General features: G+C 36.0%; 2 protein-coding genes across 2 annotated transcripts in view; both read left to right on the top strand.

Annotated features, from left to right (window-relative positions):
* Positions 1 to 1,243: 1,243 nt before the first annotated feature.
* Positions 1,244 to 13,475, top strand: Eef1g (eukaryotic translation elongation factor 1 gamma). Its single transcript, NM_001184887.1, is given in 10 exon segments — positions 1,244 to 1,259; positions 1,399 to 1,557; positions 2,282 to 2,345; positions 2,873 to 3,015; positions 3,546 to 3,689; positions 4,219 to 4,348; positions 5,155 to 5,326; positions 7,215 to 7,387; positions 8,282 to 8,406; positions 12,953 to 13,475. Coding segments are annotated over 10 exon segments (1,275 nt in total). The 5' UTR covers positions 1,244 to 1,247; the 3' UTR covers positions 13,106 to 13,475.
* A 4,045-nt stretch (positions 13,476 to 17,520) lies between these two features.
* The window catches only part of LOC146748637 (uncharacterized), a 41,948-nt gene continuing 41,386 nt past the window's right edge, over positions 17,521 to 18,082 (top strand). The window contains exon 1 of the mRNA XM_085493915.1: positions 17,521 to 17,814. Coding sequence (XP_085350041.1) covers positions 17,631 to 17,814 — 184 coding nt within the window. The 5' untranslated portion in view covers positions 17,521 to 17,630. The remainder of the gene's footprint in view (positions 17,815 to 18,082) is intronic.

Below are 18,082 nucleotides of genomic sequence, written 5' to 3'. Positions count from 1 at the left end.
ACCAATACTAACGATACTAATCCACAAACATTCGACTCCACGTAAGTAGGATACTTATAATCAACAAGTTTATTACATAATCATGTCTAAACGCGGCCTTAGAAACATCGATAAACCACATATACATCATTCTTATCAAGAATTATAACACAAATGTGAGTTGAGTGCAAGTATCATCGATGGAAATCCTAAAGATGTCACCAACGTGCAGCCATTGAGAGAAACGGAACACTGGCTAATGTGGTTTCGTCTCGGATTTCGTATTCCCTTGTTGACGATTTTGATTTCGGTATACCCGGTTTTCATGCTAACCCGGATTTAACCTATACCATCGTCCGAATCGCACAGTTTCGATAAAGCCGACCATTAATATAATCGGCCCACGAATTGTTGAGTCTTCGGCCGAATAAATGGTCCTTGACTGGCGAAGATGCGTCTATAAACTGACTACAATGTTATTTCATTGAAAAACACCAAGTCTGCGTGCTAGCTTTAGTCGTTTGTTTATAACGGTAAAAGAATACGCCGTACACCGGATGTCGTAAAATCCTTTGTTTATCTATTTAATCACTTAACGCCCATTAAAATGGATGATTATGAAAACAATGCATGATAAAGAAGACAACAAAACACACACACAGAGAAAAATATTAAAAAAATTAAAAAATAAAACGGCAGAAAATCTAATAATTTGGAAGGATATTAAGTGACATATATCAATATCTAACAGGTGTTGCTGTCTAGATTCAAAACAGGTTCGTAAATATTGGCGTCACGGAATTAACTCGGATTTATTGCTGAAAAGAAATCGAATTTGTGGTTATGATTACAGAGGAGACATACCCTTTCATTTGCTGGCAACTAAATATGGCGTCCTGTATTAATTCTCAGTGAATGGTTACTCAGACGAAACTCACTAAAAGCAATGTCTGGAGTTCAATATTTGTCAAGTAAACCTCTAAACTGTATTTCATTTTTCCAATGTTCTGAAAATGCGTTTTGTTTTAGTTTTTCAACAATGTTTTTTTTTCAGTTTTGCTGATGTGGTGATTTGCATCATTAAAAACGGATTTCATTTTCAAGTACAATTTCTTTTTCATGTTTTTGTCACTCCGTACGTCACAACAATAGACAATGATTGGTTATATGAGTTTGTCGTCGATCGCCCTCTGACGACCAAATATCTATATTTACAAACTCCCATAATTCTTTTATTGTCGATGTAGAACTTCCTTTTCGATTCAGCAATGGCGGCAGGGGTGAGTGTCAACCGGCATGACTTCACAGTTATCGTTCGTAATCAATGTCATCGCACAACCAAATTATTAGTTATTATTGTCGATCTATACGTCTAAATATCCTCTAACTGTAGTTATTTTTATTTATTTATTTAAATAGACTTTATACACGTATCCCGATAATTTCCGGGCGCAGAAGATCCAGATCGCTGCTGCCTACAGTGGTGTCAGTCTCAAAGTTGTATCTGAACCCCCAGAATTTAAGTTGGGTGAGACAAATAAAACAGATGCCTTTTTGAGCAAGTTTCCCGTTGGAAAGGCAAGTTTGTCGCATTTGTGTGTTATTTGATTCATATTAAAAGCACCATAACAGACAGAGTTATCCGTCAAAAACAGCTGTTTTTTGTCCGCCACGTTTATAGTTATACACTGGTGAACGTTGTTTCTGATGTAACTATACAGTGTGTTGTGAAATTCGGTACGGTTGCTTTGAAATACGGGTTCACCAGAACTTAGTATACACAGAATTCCTACTACCCCATAAATGATACAATGATATAAAATTGCCACATGTACAACTGTATATTAATTATCTAATTTGCTTAAATTAACCTAATTTCTGCTCTTCTATGGTTGTTTCAATAATCACTCTTCAGATTTCACTGTAGTGTACATTCATAGACGAGTTTTGTTCATAGATGCTAATTAAGATACTGCAGACCAGTGTTATTACTTATAAACTTCAATAATGTGGAATATTTATCTTAAACATCCACCACAAAAGATCACCCGTAAACACAGTTTCAGCATCTGGACGATCTTTTGGTGCTGCAAAAACGAATATCGTAAAAAATAACCGCAGTAGTGAAATTGTACAAACAATCTTGAGAAACAAAACATTAGTTCCGTTGATCTCCCAAAATATCCAAAACATTACCCAGGACGATCTTTCAGATAAACTCGGTGCTGGTTAAATCCGACTTGTTTTACATACATGTAGGTCGTTCACACAAAAAATTACTCGTAATCTCTGTATTTTACAGGTTCCTGCATTTGAAGCTGCGGATGGAACATGCATTTTTGAAAGCAATGCCATCGCCTACAGCGGTGAGAATATTATTTTATTATTATTATTATACATCTGTCACCATAACGCCATAAGCTACAGCGTTCTGTAATTTTGCGGTGTATTTTCATCCTACCATATTAGGAAATGTGAATTCCAAATATGGAACGATAACATGCGTAAAAACAAAGATGGCAGCCACCAGGGTTCGACCGCACCCCATACAAAGAAGTTTGCTCAATCTGTTCTAAACTTTTTGTATTTTGGCATCCCCATGATGTATCCTTGGGAGGAAAAGATGTATAATAATAAGGTTATTATGAGGATGCTGAAAAGTATGCACGAAACAGTACAGCAGGAGTATCGACCAACGTGCAGCGGAGGCTGATGCGAATGTCTTGAGTATTAATGGGCAAATTAAAAATGGAGAAATTAATAATCTGTATTATGTTCATTGTAAAATCTAATTGCATATACAAGAAATGGATGTTTACGATCGGTTATTAGACAGTGATACATTTGATTTGACATGTATAATATTTAAACAATAATAATTTTTTTTTTCCAGTTAGTAATGATACACTCCATGGTTGCAACAGAAACGATGCTGTACAGGTTCTTCAGTGGATTGGATTTGCAGACAATGAAATTTTACCTGCTTCAGCAACATGGGTATTCCCTACATTAGGAATAATGCAATACAACAAGCAGGTTAGAAAAGTCTTTAAGATGTATGGTACACCCTTCCTGCTGCAGACAGCAGGCAATAGAACAAGTTCCACATACATGATAGATTACACAACATTCATTTATCAATGAAAGTTGTTCAATCGTGTACATGTTGGGGAATTGTAGGACTTGGAATTTAAAAGTTTTTCAGTAAAGAGAGGCAATATAACTTTATTACTGCATGTCAAATTAATTGGCACTAGCAAGTAATCAAGGCTGCTAAATGGTGTGAATACACCAAATAAGCCACAGTAGAACTGTAAAGGGGTTAATTATTCACTGGGTTTTAATTTTGCTTATTTCACGGACTGGAAAATGTGCTGAATTAAAACCCAGTATGTAAAATTCAGCATAGAACACATTATCTAAATGATAAAACTGAATTTAAAACCCACTGATTATGCCTGAAATGGTAAATCAGCAAAATTAAAACCCAGTGAAAATGAGTCATTTTACAGTATGTAATCATGGATTAGTTCTTGCTGTATTAGCATATTATTTGTGTATTTTAGAATACTGAACGTGCAAAGGAGGAGATCAAGAAAGCTTTAAATATACTGAATAATCACCTGAAGACGAGGACATACTTGGTTGGAGAACGCGTCACTCTTGCTGATATCAGTGTGGCATCTACTTTACTGATGCTGTACAAACAAGTAAGATATTAGTCTTGTATCGCATTGGGTCGCATCGCAAAATGGTTATAATATGACGTTATTGTCTGATATCACTAGTCTGCAGAGCTGGTTGATAAGTGTGAGGTTCATGGGCTATTATTAACGAATCATAGGCGAGTGAATAATACAGCTCACTACTCCATGAGCCAACCAGCTCTACTAATAAGTGATATCAGGTGGTAATCTTATAACATGATCAGTTCCGAGAATCAATACAGAGAAATAGTGATTTCTTTGTAGAACTTTGCTCATAATATTATGCTAATTCATGCTTTTGACATCTGTGCACGTCAGTACACTCTAGTGAACCATTCAGGCACACAGACTGATGATGCATATTGTCACATTTAGTGCAAAATGTCGGTTTATTTTACACGGAACATGGCTGTTAATGGTAATGTGACCTGGATGGGTGTAATGGGGTTTGCATTGACCTGGGGACTGTTATAAGAATTCTTTGTGTTTTTTTTTAGTACAAACTTGACAGTGTCTTTTTATTGTCCCATAGGTTTTGGAGCCAGCCTTCCGTAAGCCATACAGTAATGTCAATAGGTGGTTTACAACTCTCATCAATCAAACAGAATTTAAATCTGTTTTAGGTGATGTCTCACTATGTGAAAAGATGGCACAATTTGACAGTAAGTTGGGTGAAATCTTTATGTTCAAAGCAAGAGGGGGTGCAATCTGGGGGGTGCAATTGTCAAAAGTGCACTTTTATCGTAGATTTTTACACCAATCAGAAAACCACATCCGTACATAGAAGACCCTGCAGTATATGTCATCTTAGTTTTCAGTCATCACAGCCTGTTGCAGTAACTATAGCAACAAGGCACTTTTCTAATATTGTGGAATAATTATTCCGCTTTCTGACAGTCCGAAAACATTGACTTGTGCATTATTGTCCAGCCATATCTCACTCAATCATTGACCAATCAAGCTTAAACTACACATACATCAGACATTATACTAGGTAATGAATTTGATTCATAATGGCTGATTGGCAGCCATTTTAAGACCAAAATCTTTCAAAATCACACATTTTCACCATTTCGGAACCCAATCTTGGTTGTGAATGGATGGATTCTGTTCAAATTTAGCATATGCGATGAACATAAAGGTACTTTGGTGCACATTATTTTATTTATTTTATCTTTCTCGGGCATGCCTGGTCTATTCGTCCAAGCTTAACAAAAGAACATCACACATTGATGGGTTACTGATGCATGTCAGTTTGTTTCGTGATTTTATTCAAAATTGTCAAATGGCATCCACGTTTTATTTATTTTTATGCGTCTTTACCAGATTGTTTTTATTGTAAATTTGGTTGGTACTCGGGCAAAAAAGAACAGTTTGCATATTCTTTTCAATACTTTTGATGTTGTCATTAATGGTTGCCATGGCATTTGTATCAATTCTAATAGCTTTCATTTCTTGTGATCCCTAGCTAAGAAATTCCAAGAGTTGCATGGCGGTGCTGGTAAGAAAGATAAGAAAAAGGAAGAGAAAAAAAAACCTGAAAAAAAAGCACCAAAGGAAAAGGCACCAAAGGAAGATGAAGAAGACGATGTTCCGAAGAAACCCAAGAAAAAAGATCCCTTCGGTGATCTCCCAAAAAGGTGAGATTGATTTTAATCCACACTTTTGTGTGTTTGACTCTCTACTCCTGTATAGGAAGGAGCCTTGACTTGACCTTCAAATCATACATGTACATCAAATTGTTGATGACTCAATCATGAAATCTTATCTCTATTTTTTAAATGCTATTAACCTTTGGAATGCTAGATGATTTTCTTTTCCAAAATTATCATTTTGGAACATGCACACTGTACAAACGAGTTTCAGATATTGCTTTAGCCAGTATGTTTAGATATATTATTGCATTGTTTCAGGACTTTTAAACTTGCTTGCCATGCAAAGAAACATGTGCATTGTTAGTTTGTATCCATCCATTCATCTTATCTAGATTTTCAACTATCAAAATTGTTTCTCATATGCTAATGTATTAAAAATTGCACTGTCTTACAGTGATTTCTTCTTTTAAACTTAACCTATTACCATATTTGCTTTCTTTTGCTTTTATTGTTTAGACATGCATGTACATGTCATTCGCCTAAGTGTATGCGCTACTACCATTAAAGTCCTATTATAAACCGCGGTTTATATTACAATGTATCAATTTAAAAATTGGGATCAAAAGCTCAAGTTCGGGGTGCGGTTTCTATTACGTACATATTGCAATCACTAAATGGGCGTGGTCATTTTTTGTCCACAACACATGCACAAAACAAACAATACACCGTACAATCTTTTGAATAGGCGTTGGGGAAGAGTGAAAGGCCTTATTTTGGTTATAAAATAGGCGTTACGAAATGTTGAAAAATTACAGTCAATCAAAAAAAATGTCCACATGATACAAAAAATACTCAGTATTTTTAATGTAATATGCATTTATTTTTTTAATTTTCTTGGTAACGAAAAGTATATTCTAATAGAAGTTTCAAATAAAAACACGAATGCACTGCTTAGTAGCAAATGATCACAGAACGGTAGCTCGATCCAGTCATGCTGCGGGTCACAAGTGAATAACTTACTTGTTTTCGAAGTGTTGATATTGGTGATTATTATTTAGTAGTGATTACAATAACGCACGAAAAATAAATTCATTGAATTGTTATAAAATGCAAGTAAAATTCAACTTAGTTTCCCCGTAAGCGAATGATTTCAGTCATATGTAAACAGCAGATACGATATCATGTTTTTGAATGCTCACGTGACGTATTATTGACCGGATAGGTCAAGTTGCTAATTAACCAATCAAAATGCTGGATGGTGCCCACGTGTCTAAATTACATAGCTCATTTAAATATGTTAATAACAGTTCAGCGACCTCAGGGTGAACGCAACACGGAAGAGATTTACCGATAATGTAGTGCGATCTTTTGCCTTTGATTTCCATGGGAAAACGGCATGATTTTTTTTTTAAATCAAGAAATTATTTGTTTTCGAAAGATAAATTATTCTTCAATGCTCAGTTTCACACTTTTACGGTGATAAAAGCTCATTGTCTAAAACTTACGAAACACGGACGTATTCAGAAAGAGTATTGACAGAGGTCGCCGCCAGAACAAAAGCAGTTTCATTGCCTGTCTGATATCCTTATCACCGCTGAACAATAAATAGGTGTGAATATTTTTAGGCATGTTGTCGAAACAAATGAATAGGATTAGGAACAATGCCGTTTTGGAACAGCTGGTTGAAACAATGAAGTCAATCACGGTCTTGTTGAATTGGGGGTGCGGTTAGTAATAGGTACTTTTCAAGTTTTCAATTTTTGTTAAGAACTCTTTAACCCCGAAGCCGGAGGAATTGGGGGTGCGGTTACTATTACGCATGCGGTTTATATTAGGACTTTAACGGTAATAGAAAAAATATGGTATATGTTTGTTTGTTAAATATATACCCTCCAGGTTTCAGGTTTACAACAGTTTAATTTTTTTTCTGCAGTGATTTCAACTTGGATGAATTCAAAAGAACCATTTCTAACTGTGACACGTATACTGTTGCTCTTCCGTATTTTTGGGAACATTTTGATAAAGAAGGTTATTCTATCTGGTATAGCGAGTATCTGTATCCTGAAGAGTTGTCAAAAATTTACATGTCCTGTAATTTAGTTGGTGGTGAGTAATTTTTATGTCATCTAATCATTTCTTCACTTAAGGTACATTTACATACTGTTTGGAGTTTGGACTATTTTCGTTCTCGAATAATTCAATGAACAAGCAAGATCTATCAGAGTTCATTTTGTATCGATAACAGCAATTATTTCCAGTGAAGATTTTGGAGGATCTGCCTTTATCGTTACCTCATCTACCTATACATGTGTGAAAAAACCAAACATGATGCCTTAGTAAATACAATTTTATTTTAGCCAATGTTATGAATGCTTGCTTGGCAGCCAGTGTGGACGATGCGTTGTCCATTTAATTAAATAAAAAAAAAACATGTACACAATGTTTTAAGTGGAAAAGATATATTAATGGTTATTCTAAATCTCCTAATAAAAGAAATGACAGCATATTAGCCCCATTATGCTGCATCCTGGGATTCATGTACATGTCTACTGGTTTCACAATCAGGTTCAAGATGGCCAAATGTTAATGTAAAAAATATATCAAAGTAAAGCATTTCTGCCCTTCCGAAACCATATACATCATATATGCATGTGTCGTTCAAACTTTGCATGACACTTTGTTTTTCAGATCAAACTCAAAATGGCTAACTGGTGGTTATTATAAATGCAGTTTCTCCAACATTTCCTTAGTAATCATTTATAAACTTTTTATATAAATGTCGCACATATGCATATTTATTTGGTAATCCAATTTATCTAAATTGAGTATTTTTTTTTTTTTTTAACTTAGTATGTGCATTCAAGTTAATGGAACCTTAATGCCTGTCAGTTTGTTTTTGTAAATGCAATTCTGTAGCCATGCTTTCTGACATACTCTGACTGTTCGATTTCAAACTCAATGAATTATGTAATGCAATTAATTGTTGACTTTGGTTTTCAGGCATGATGCAAAGACTTGAAAAACTGAAAAAAAATTGCTATGGCTCTGTCTTGATATTTGGTGAAGATGACAATAGCTCCATTTCTGGGATCTGGTTCTGGAGGGGACAAGAACTTGTTTTTCCAGTAAGTAAAAGTTGTAACAGATGCAGTTACAGTAATATCACAATATGCATTAACCTATTGCGCCCCAATGCGGCCATATACGGCCACTTATTTCTGACCAAAGATAACCCAATTCGGTCGTAAAAGGCCACCCGTTAATGCACTGTCAAAATCCCAATGCGGCCGTAAACGGCCGGTATTTCATAGATTGAAACAGAAGTTGATTCTGATCTTTGCATGAACAAATAAATTGTTGATGAAAATAATTCGAAATACAGGTACGTCCAGACTGAAAGTTACATACGAATTGTCCTCGTACTTTTCTTGTACAACGGGTTTTTCGGATGGTGTCTGTGAAGAGCTGTGAAAATTTGCATAAATAAACAAACACAGCGGCATGTTTGGTGAAAGTTCATTTATTCTACCGCAGTTTTTATCCAAAATAAACGCATAATACATATAAAATTTATATTCATCTGAACTGAAAACATTATTTAAATAAATTACCTATATAAAATGTTGTTTTTCCTTGTCGGCGAGTTTTTAATGTCGAAAAATCAGACTGTCATCGCAATCAGTCTTGCGTGCCAGCAGAGGACAACACGTGAAAATTGCCGTAGTCGCTGGTTCTGTAAAAAGGCAATCCCAGTTTCGTTGCTATTTTTCACTGAAAGTCCTTATTTCGCCTCCGTTGTATTTCCACTGGATATCCATGTATTTTTTTCATTCAGTGTCCAAATATCGCTTTAAAATGGGGGTTTTAAACGGGAATATCCAATGACCTCTGTAGGCCAAACGACACTGTCATCAATTAACGTTGGTTTGATTATTTAAACACGATCACTGTGTCGTTGCCCCGGTAATTCCCGCCCTACTGTTCCATATGTATATTCCTAATAAAGAATCCTGCCAAATAAGGAATACTTCTTCCGAATATATGAATAAATTACACACTAATTTGACTGTGGCGGGAATATGCAAGGTTTTTCAGTGGTTGTCAGACACGATCATTCAGTTGACCTCCACTGCGTATTTGCATTTGTTTGTAAACACAGCTGACTTGTAATTGAAAAAATTAAATTCCTGTCGAGTATTTTTGGATTTTTTATGCAATTATTCACAACTATTTGTGTGCTACGTTTTAAGTTTTAACTCAGTGATGAATTTCCAAACTGTTAGCGAACAGCAGACTGCGGGCCCCAGTACCGGGATGCCACAACAACCGGCCGACTCGGAGCTGTCATCGCAAACTGATCGTGACGCAATTCTGAGATTTTTCGATGAGTCTGATTCAGACACTGAGTTTGAAGGCTTTACAGTGGAAGAAATAGACGAAGGGAGATTGAGATGTGAATTGCAACTGTGGCAGTGACATCGATCCTAATGAACTGTTAGACTTGCTGAATGCCGATGCCGACAGTGACTCGGACTCTGATGCCGATGACATCGCCGATACACCAAACATCTGGTCAAATGAAAGGACCAACGTGAACATTCCAGCACATGACGACCAGTTTTCAGGTCCAAGACCTGTCATTTTTGGTAAAAAGTGATATTTTCGACTTCTTGTTAAAAACCGCAAGTGCAATTGCTTTGATACTACATATATAGGTACTAAATGTGGACCTCTCTCAGATTTGTTCATTTTGTGATGATATCTTCAATTCTCTAATTTTGGTGAATATTTTTGTAACTTTTGGTAAAAAGTGATATTTTCGACTTCTTGTTAAAAACCAATAGTCCGATTGCTTTGATATTACATATATAGGTACTACATGTGGACCTCTCTCAGATTTGTCCATTTTGTGATGATATCTTCAATTCTCTAATTAATTTATTTTGGTGAATATTTTTGTAATTTTTGGTAAAAAGTGATATTTTCGACTTCTTGTTAAAAACTGTAAGTCCGATTGCTTTGATACTATTCATATTGTTCATTTTCTAATGATGTCTTCAGTTCTTTAATTGAAATGTGCATTGCTAACAGCGGAGCTATCTCAGCCGATAGGCTGCTTGTTTTAAATTATATTTTACGGACGATTTTTTAGATTTGTTGGTTGGGGAAACAAATAAATACGCTAGACATAGACAGGAAGTTATTGGTCTTCATATGACCGTCTCCAAGTTCCCGGAGTGGCAAAAGTCATGCCACGAAACAGGTTCGTCAAAATTAGCCAGTATCTCCATCTCAGTGATTCTGTTAGCGAACCTGATCGGACTGACCCAAACCGCGATCGTCTTTACAAAGTTCGGCCTATCATCGACCTTGTGTAAATTTACAGGCAGGTCTCGTATGGTCCAATATATGCCCGGGAAGCCAGTAAAGTAGGGCTTCAAAATATGGTCTGTCGGATGTCCCAGAACAGGCTACACATTTCATATGTCCCCATACACTGGCAAGAAAAGCACTCCTGAGAAAGGTCTTGGTTACCAGGTTGTCTGTGATTTAACACAGCAATATTTTAATTTTGGTCGCCATATTTATTATAATTTTTTCAGTTCTGTACAGATAGCATTAGATTTATATTCCAAAGACACATATATTTGTAGCACCATTCGTAAAAATAGTAAAGGGCTGCCAGGGGAAATAAAGAATTCTGTGAAAATGAAAAAAGGTGACTATATTGTACGTCAGAGTCAGAAAGTTGTTGCTTGTACCTGGTATGATAAACGTGAAGTTCGAATGCTGACAACAAATTGTTCACCAGGTGGGAGAGATGTCACCAGGGGTGGGAAAACATTTTTTACTCCTTTTTCTGTTTTGCAATATAATCTGAGTGACCAGTTGGCATCTTACTATTCCATTAGTAAAAAGTATATGAAATATTGGAAGTATCTTTTTTTCTTCTTTATCCAATGAATGATTGTTAATTCTTTTATTTTATATTCAATTGCTCACTCCCCTAACCCAAGAAGAAGGTATAGGCAACTAGATTTTCGTCTTGATTTATCAAGTCAGCTCATTGCTGGGTACTGTAGTCGTAAAAAACGTGGGCCACAACCACAGTCACTTGGTGTTGAAAACAGCTTGAGTTGCGCAAACCTCCCTACTCATAAGTGTGAAATGATGCAACCAAATTCCAAGCGAAAGAAACGTTCTTGTAAATATTGTTCTAGAATTGGTAAGAAAACTCCTAAGGGTTATTCTGTGGGTGCAAGTTTTGTAATGTATTTCTGTGTAAAGATGACTGCTTTATCAGGTACCATGCCTGTATGCTACAGCATTGAGTAATATTTTTTATAATAAATTAGAAAGCAAGTGAATTGTAAATGTGTGTTTTTTTAAATGAAATGAAACTACAGTGTCCTAGTCTTCTTTTCCCTGTGTACATGTCAACCTACCTGGCTCACACTGAATTGGTAAAAAGTTTTGGGTAATGGGAGTACAAATATGCAAATTAGTAATGGGCCCTGCAACATTGTTACAACAAAGTATCTAAGGTGTGCAAAGGGTTAACAGAGCATTTTTTATTAATATTTCATGCTTCTTCTTACCTTGCTTTGAGATACTACTTGATTATGTTTACTATTTCATGATTGGGACTGTATCATGTCATTGATTTGTTCTTGCTTTTCAATTATTACAACATCAGAACAGAACCTCAACCCCGATGATTGAATGGTAACATTGACAATTCCAAACACCCTTGAGGGCGCACTTTATCTTACATGCATACTTTTGACACGCATTTTCAAATAACTTGGCTATAAAAGCTTATCCTGTCTGAACATCTGAACAAAGCATTTCTGCAAACCTCAGACAATTTTTTTTTTTTTCAACTTTTTTAGCATTATTGATATTGACTTTCTCTTGAAAACAACCAGCCTTGATTGCTTTGATACTTGGTATGTACATGTATGTACGTTAGGTAGACGCGCATCAATCAGTCATACCTGCAATCTTCTAATTTTATTAGAGAATATTTCTGTTTTTTGGTTATTTTTGTATTCAACATTCAAGATTTAAAGAGCTGTGATTTTGTTCAAATATATATCCACATAAAGATGCCAGTTCAGACAGAAATGTCTAACATGAACGCAGCTACTCTTACCAATCAGTGTCTAGAGTGTATACCACACCACACCACACTCAATACTTCATTAATTTACAATTGGATATTCAAATATTTTGAAATGTTGCCAAGTTTGTGTTGGTTTAATTGCAATGTGCCAATCTGGTGTGTTGTACAATCCGCCAACAGAAAGAAATCATGTTCATATGCATATGCAACTCAAATTGTTTGACAATAATATTTATTAAGCAGTATGTTTTTCATTTGACTCTGAACTTGCTTTCAGTCTGTGAATTAGTGCTCTGTTTGTCTGCAATACAATCAAGATTGCAGTTTTGACTACTCAACTGTTTGTCATGTGCAGGTATACACTCCCTATAAATTCATTGAGTCAACTAAGAAAATCCATGCCACACGCTCAACAAATTAGTGCTGTAGGGGAGTTGGGTGTAGGGAATAATGTGTTCTGTAATATGTTAAGCAGGTTGAAATTATTCTACATGATTACGTATAGTAGACAAAAAGCTATAAAGGTTTGCTTTTTTTTTTTTCAGTTGTCTGATGACTGGCAAATTGACTATGAATCCTACAGCTGGAAGAAACTTGACCCAGATGCAGAAGAAACTAAAACATTAGTCAAAGAATATTTTGCTTGGGAAGGAGACTTTGAAGGCAAGAAAGTCAACCAGGGCAAAGTGTTCAAATAAAGACGTATTTCATCTGTATTTCAGGCTTAACTACATCCATTATGCAGTCTTTTATTTTATTTTACAACTCTTTAACAGACATTAGAAGCAAATATCTAATATCTGTGTAATTAAATTTATTGTCATCCCTCCTTCAAACAAAATCAAATATGTAATCAAACTGTTCTACATAAATCTGGGATTTGCCTCTCACAGGCTGGATGAAAATTCACTTGTGCATGGTGAACTTCCTACTAGCAGATAATTTGCATGTAGGTGACTGCCGTGATAGAGAACGTTACACATGTTTGTTGTTGATCAAGCCACTGCTTTGTACGTGCATGGTACATTGCTAACAATAAAGGCAATCTCCCGTGCACCTAACAAATGAGTCATTTGTTTGTCGCTGTCTATCTGAATGGACTGTGTGTGATATAATGCAGCTTTTATGCTTATGGCATGCGAGTTGTACAGTGTTTAGAAATGCCCTCTTATTGTATTGATAAATGTGTAATAACCACAGTACGTGTACATTGTACTTGCAGCAGAACATTTCAAATGCATAATACAATCTCTTGGTCACGTATCAAAACAAGTAAAACAGCCACAGAATATTTTCAATGTCTCCCCCCCCCCCTATATCTCACTTGCACACAATTCAAGACAATAACGTTGCTGACCAATAATCTACAAGGCCAAACGTTAGCTCCACTATCAACGTAGATATAGCTGTTCATCTTGGCAAGTCGTTAGTTGAGTTTTCAACTCCTAGAAATTGATTTGATATCTGGTATGTCAAAACCTTGTGTGGATATTTGTCAAATTTGGTGAAGATATCTAAATTTCCCAATTTTTAGCGAATATTTGTGGTTAAAAAAAATGCCATTTTCAACTTGTACTAGAAAACCACTCGATCAATTGCTTTGATACTTGGCATATAGGTACTTTACGTAGATTTGTCCATTTCTTATCGATTTCTTCAATGCTATTTTTGACTCCTAGAAAACTAATTTATTAATACTGGTATACGTTTACCTTGGATGGACACGAGATTAGTTTGTTCTGTGCATTAGGGCTCGGACAACTAATAAATGTTATTAGTTGTCTGAGATTGGGGAGGGGTACCCAAGACAGCAGAAACAGTGGAGCTATTTTGACAGGTCACTTGTTTGATAACTACAAAATGTTTTGGCGATAATTGTCTGAAATTTGGTGAATTTGAATGTTTCTGCGATATTTCAGTCGCTAGTTTTTTTGCACTCGCAGTGTCTAATTATCTCCAACTGTGCTATTATCTCTAAGTATGCATTACCAGTGATAAAATTATGAAAGGATGCTATAATCAGAAATGTATACTCCATAAATAATTTAATTGCAGGTAATCAGCTGATGGTAAAACTGTTACCGACTAGCTAATAAGATTTGGACATGCACAAAAGGGTTGAAAGTGATGTTGCTTTCTGCTGTTTAGGAAATGATTGGATATGTGTTATAAATTGAATAATACAATTTGTGACCCATGATGGCAAACTTGGTCTTTTTTGGAAGCACACGAGGACTTGTTTTGATGCATGTGCGTCTCAATCTGTATCTGAAAACAATCTCATTCAAACTCCACAAATGCACCATGCATTATGGATGACGTGCATGTCCATTCATTTTGTGATCTGATGCAAGATACCATGTTTAAAGAATATTAGAATTCCCCTATGCTGAGGTTATTTGGAGGCATGAAGTACAAATAAGGAATACTGTATTTACTTTATTAAAACCATTTCAATCATTGAAATGGTTCATTTCGAGTATATATTATATGCCTCTTGCATTTAAAAATGTAACTGAAAGTTGTGATCAGGCGGTTCCAAGTGGCCATGTTATACAATTTAAAATATTTAATGATGAAATTATGATCATTCCCTTTGAGACTAACACCTTATCGTTGGTGGGGGTGTTTGCATGCTTCAATGACCTGGAGATTTGTGGGAAGGTCAACAGGTAGAAGACAGATAAAGTATAGTCCCTCGGGCTATGGGCTGACAACCCATTCCTACAAAAAATGATTATTACAGAAACCATAGGCTGAACGAATATTACTGAACCTAACATTTTGGGGGAAGCCATGACCCCTCCCCCTCACAGGAGTGAGATTAGGATGCGTCTGGGTGAAAACTGAGAGAAGCTATGCATTGTTGAGAAGGAAAGAAACGGGGCTGGATGGAAGTCATGGGCTGAAACCAGAGTAGCAGAAGCTGATAGGACAGAATGGAGACGTTTATTGGAGGCCCCATTTGCCACTAGGTATCTGGAGGATAGATATATGATGATTGATATTTCAGTCATCTTTGTCTGATGCCTTAAAGTACTGTTTCCATGTCACTATCTGCAGTGCTTAGTACATTGCAGTTATGCATATTATCCGGTCACATGACCATATTTGGTTATCTGATACATTTGTCATATCTTTTACCAAATACTTTTGTTATAGCACTGGTTGAATTGGGTCACGTGAATTCATTTATACTCAATGTTATCAAATATGCAAATTAGGTAATTATGCATGGATTACAGCCATAATTTAGCCAAGTCTGCGCATAATTTTAGACCGTCTATGTATCAAGTTTAATTGAAATATGTTGGGGAGTTCTTGGGAACACGCACACGAAGTTGTACGTACCCACTAACTGAAAAAAAAAAAAAAGACTCATTTTGGGCGCTGCACACTGGAGCCAATCATCAAAACCAAGTATTTCTGTCATTCCGGAGCCAGATCTCTTGTGTATGGACGGATTTTTTTCAAACTTGATAGAAACTTCAGACATTATGGGACCTTGATGTACGTCATTTTGTTTCTCATCAGATTCAAAATGGCCGACTGGTGGTCATTTTGTTATAATGAATGCTGTTCTATAACTATATCTGACATGCCTTGACCAATCATGTTCAAATAACAATCGTTAAGTACTGTGACCTGCCATGCTCTCTTAAACAGTAGTTGCTAAAAAGGTATGTTAAAAATGCCACAGCCCATTCCAGGGTGCTAAAAGTGGGCGTGTGGTCTTTCGTAATTCATATATAGGGTTAATATCTCGTATATACAGTCATAGTTTTCGATACAGTATGTTAAAGGTATGTTAGTATGTCCACCATAGTAGTTGGTAAACAGTTCTTTTATTAAGAAAGTTGGCGACTGTTACTTGGCAACGTTTTTACAGTTGCCTTAGATGGCGACCACCTGACGAGAATATAAAGTATGTTGTCATTTATTAACCACATTTTACATTATGCGTGTTCTATTTTACATTGGGTATCTAGATGAGTTGTTTGTATATGAATTGTTCTCTTTACTTATTCTACCTGTACGCCGACATATGTTTTACATTTGTCACTGGACATCTAGACACGTGTTGTCCATACAAGAATTGTTCACTACTTATTCTACCTGTGCATAAACATATGTGTTTCATGTTGTCATTGGATATCTGGATGAGTTGTCCATGCAATAATCGTTATCTCTACTGTACTTATTCTACCTATACATATATACAGAAGGAGAGCAAAAAAAAACGGCGTTTTACGTTTTTACAGAAAAAAATGAAAGCTCCATTTACAGTAAAAAAACACTTTACAGATAAAGCAAATTCCTAATTACATTTTACTTTTTTATAATATTTTTGATAATTTGAGTTTAGGAATCAAAATTTCAAATTGCGTACGAATACTACATTTTATTCGGGAAATGTTTTATATGCTTACAAAAAATAATATATTACGAACGAATAAAATAGATGATTACATTTTACACCTTGCCCATGTTTACAAATTTGCGTTTTCTATTTATTTAAATTTCATTATTACATATATTATAAAATAAAAACAATTGATTACTGCTTACGAAAATATCCCTTGCAGACATTCCATACATGTGTGTTCTATTTATCACTGGGTGAGTTGTCCATACAAGAATTATTCATTCTACTTATTCTACCTGTGCATTTCAGATTTATGTATACGTTGATTATAGAGAATGTACGTATGATTGAGAATATAATATTGACGTGTTATGGTACAAAGTGTCATGTACATTTCAATATGTCATCGATATTTGATATGCGATAGACCAACGGAAAGGCAGAGACATTGATTTATTGATCGATTGATAGATTGTGAATTGCCCAATAAAAGTCTGTATGCTTAGTTATGTAGGTTTTCTTCGTGATTCGGACTTGACTTACACATGCACGTTATTATTGTCTCAAAATAAACGTTAATGCAATCATTGTCATTGTCATTGTAGCCCGACAACGACCCATGCGTACGTTGCCTTTGTGAGACCAAAGTCGAAGAAATCACTGATATTGTGACTGCATTTATATGCAAATATCGACCCTATGCCACTGCGTATAGCTGCGTGTTCCTAAACGCATTCCTATGCTCCTTCTATTCAACGCTAAAATGAATGGAGGCGAGGGAATCGTCAACAGCCAACAAGTGGGTCTTTGAAACGTGACCGAATCTCGTCAAGTGTGTGAATTTTCACTTTGTGGACATGGCGTTCGTCCTAAGCCATTTGATTTGGTTGTTGAGCCTGCCGTTACTGGCCGTGGCACAAAATTGCGACGAGAACTGTACTGGTACGATTGTTGGGGTAGCGATTGGGTGTGTTCTGGGCACCTTAGTTATTGTCGGCATCGCCATTTTATTATTCATGCTGTATAGAAAGCGAGTGAAGGGTAAGTGTAAACGAGGCTAATTTATACGAGTTGTTGAAGTTTAAAACCAGAGGTGTGTCACCGAACCAACTCACGCTGATACTACGTTGCGACTTCCTCCTTAGCATCGTCTTTGTTCGTTAAAATACACGCCGATTAACTTAAGTGAATTTGAGAAAGTGGGCAAGGTCGGCAAGAAAACTCGCATGCGGAAGACATATGAGCTCCCGTGCTACTACGTCTTACGACAGGAGGACTGTTTGCCCCGTTCTGTCGTGCTAATATGCCA

This window comes from Saccoglossus kowalevskii, chromosome 2 (genome assembly GCF_978046115.1).
Source record: "Saccoglossus kowalevskii chromosome 2, keSacKowa6.1, whole genome shotgun sequence".
NCBI lineage: Eukaryota > Metazoa > Hemichordata > Enteropneusta > Harrimaniidae > Saccoglossus > Saccoglossus kowalevskii.
Note: the sequence above shows the minus strand (reverse complement) of the source record. Positions and strands in the feature narration are given on the sequence as shown.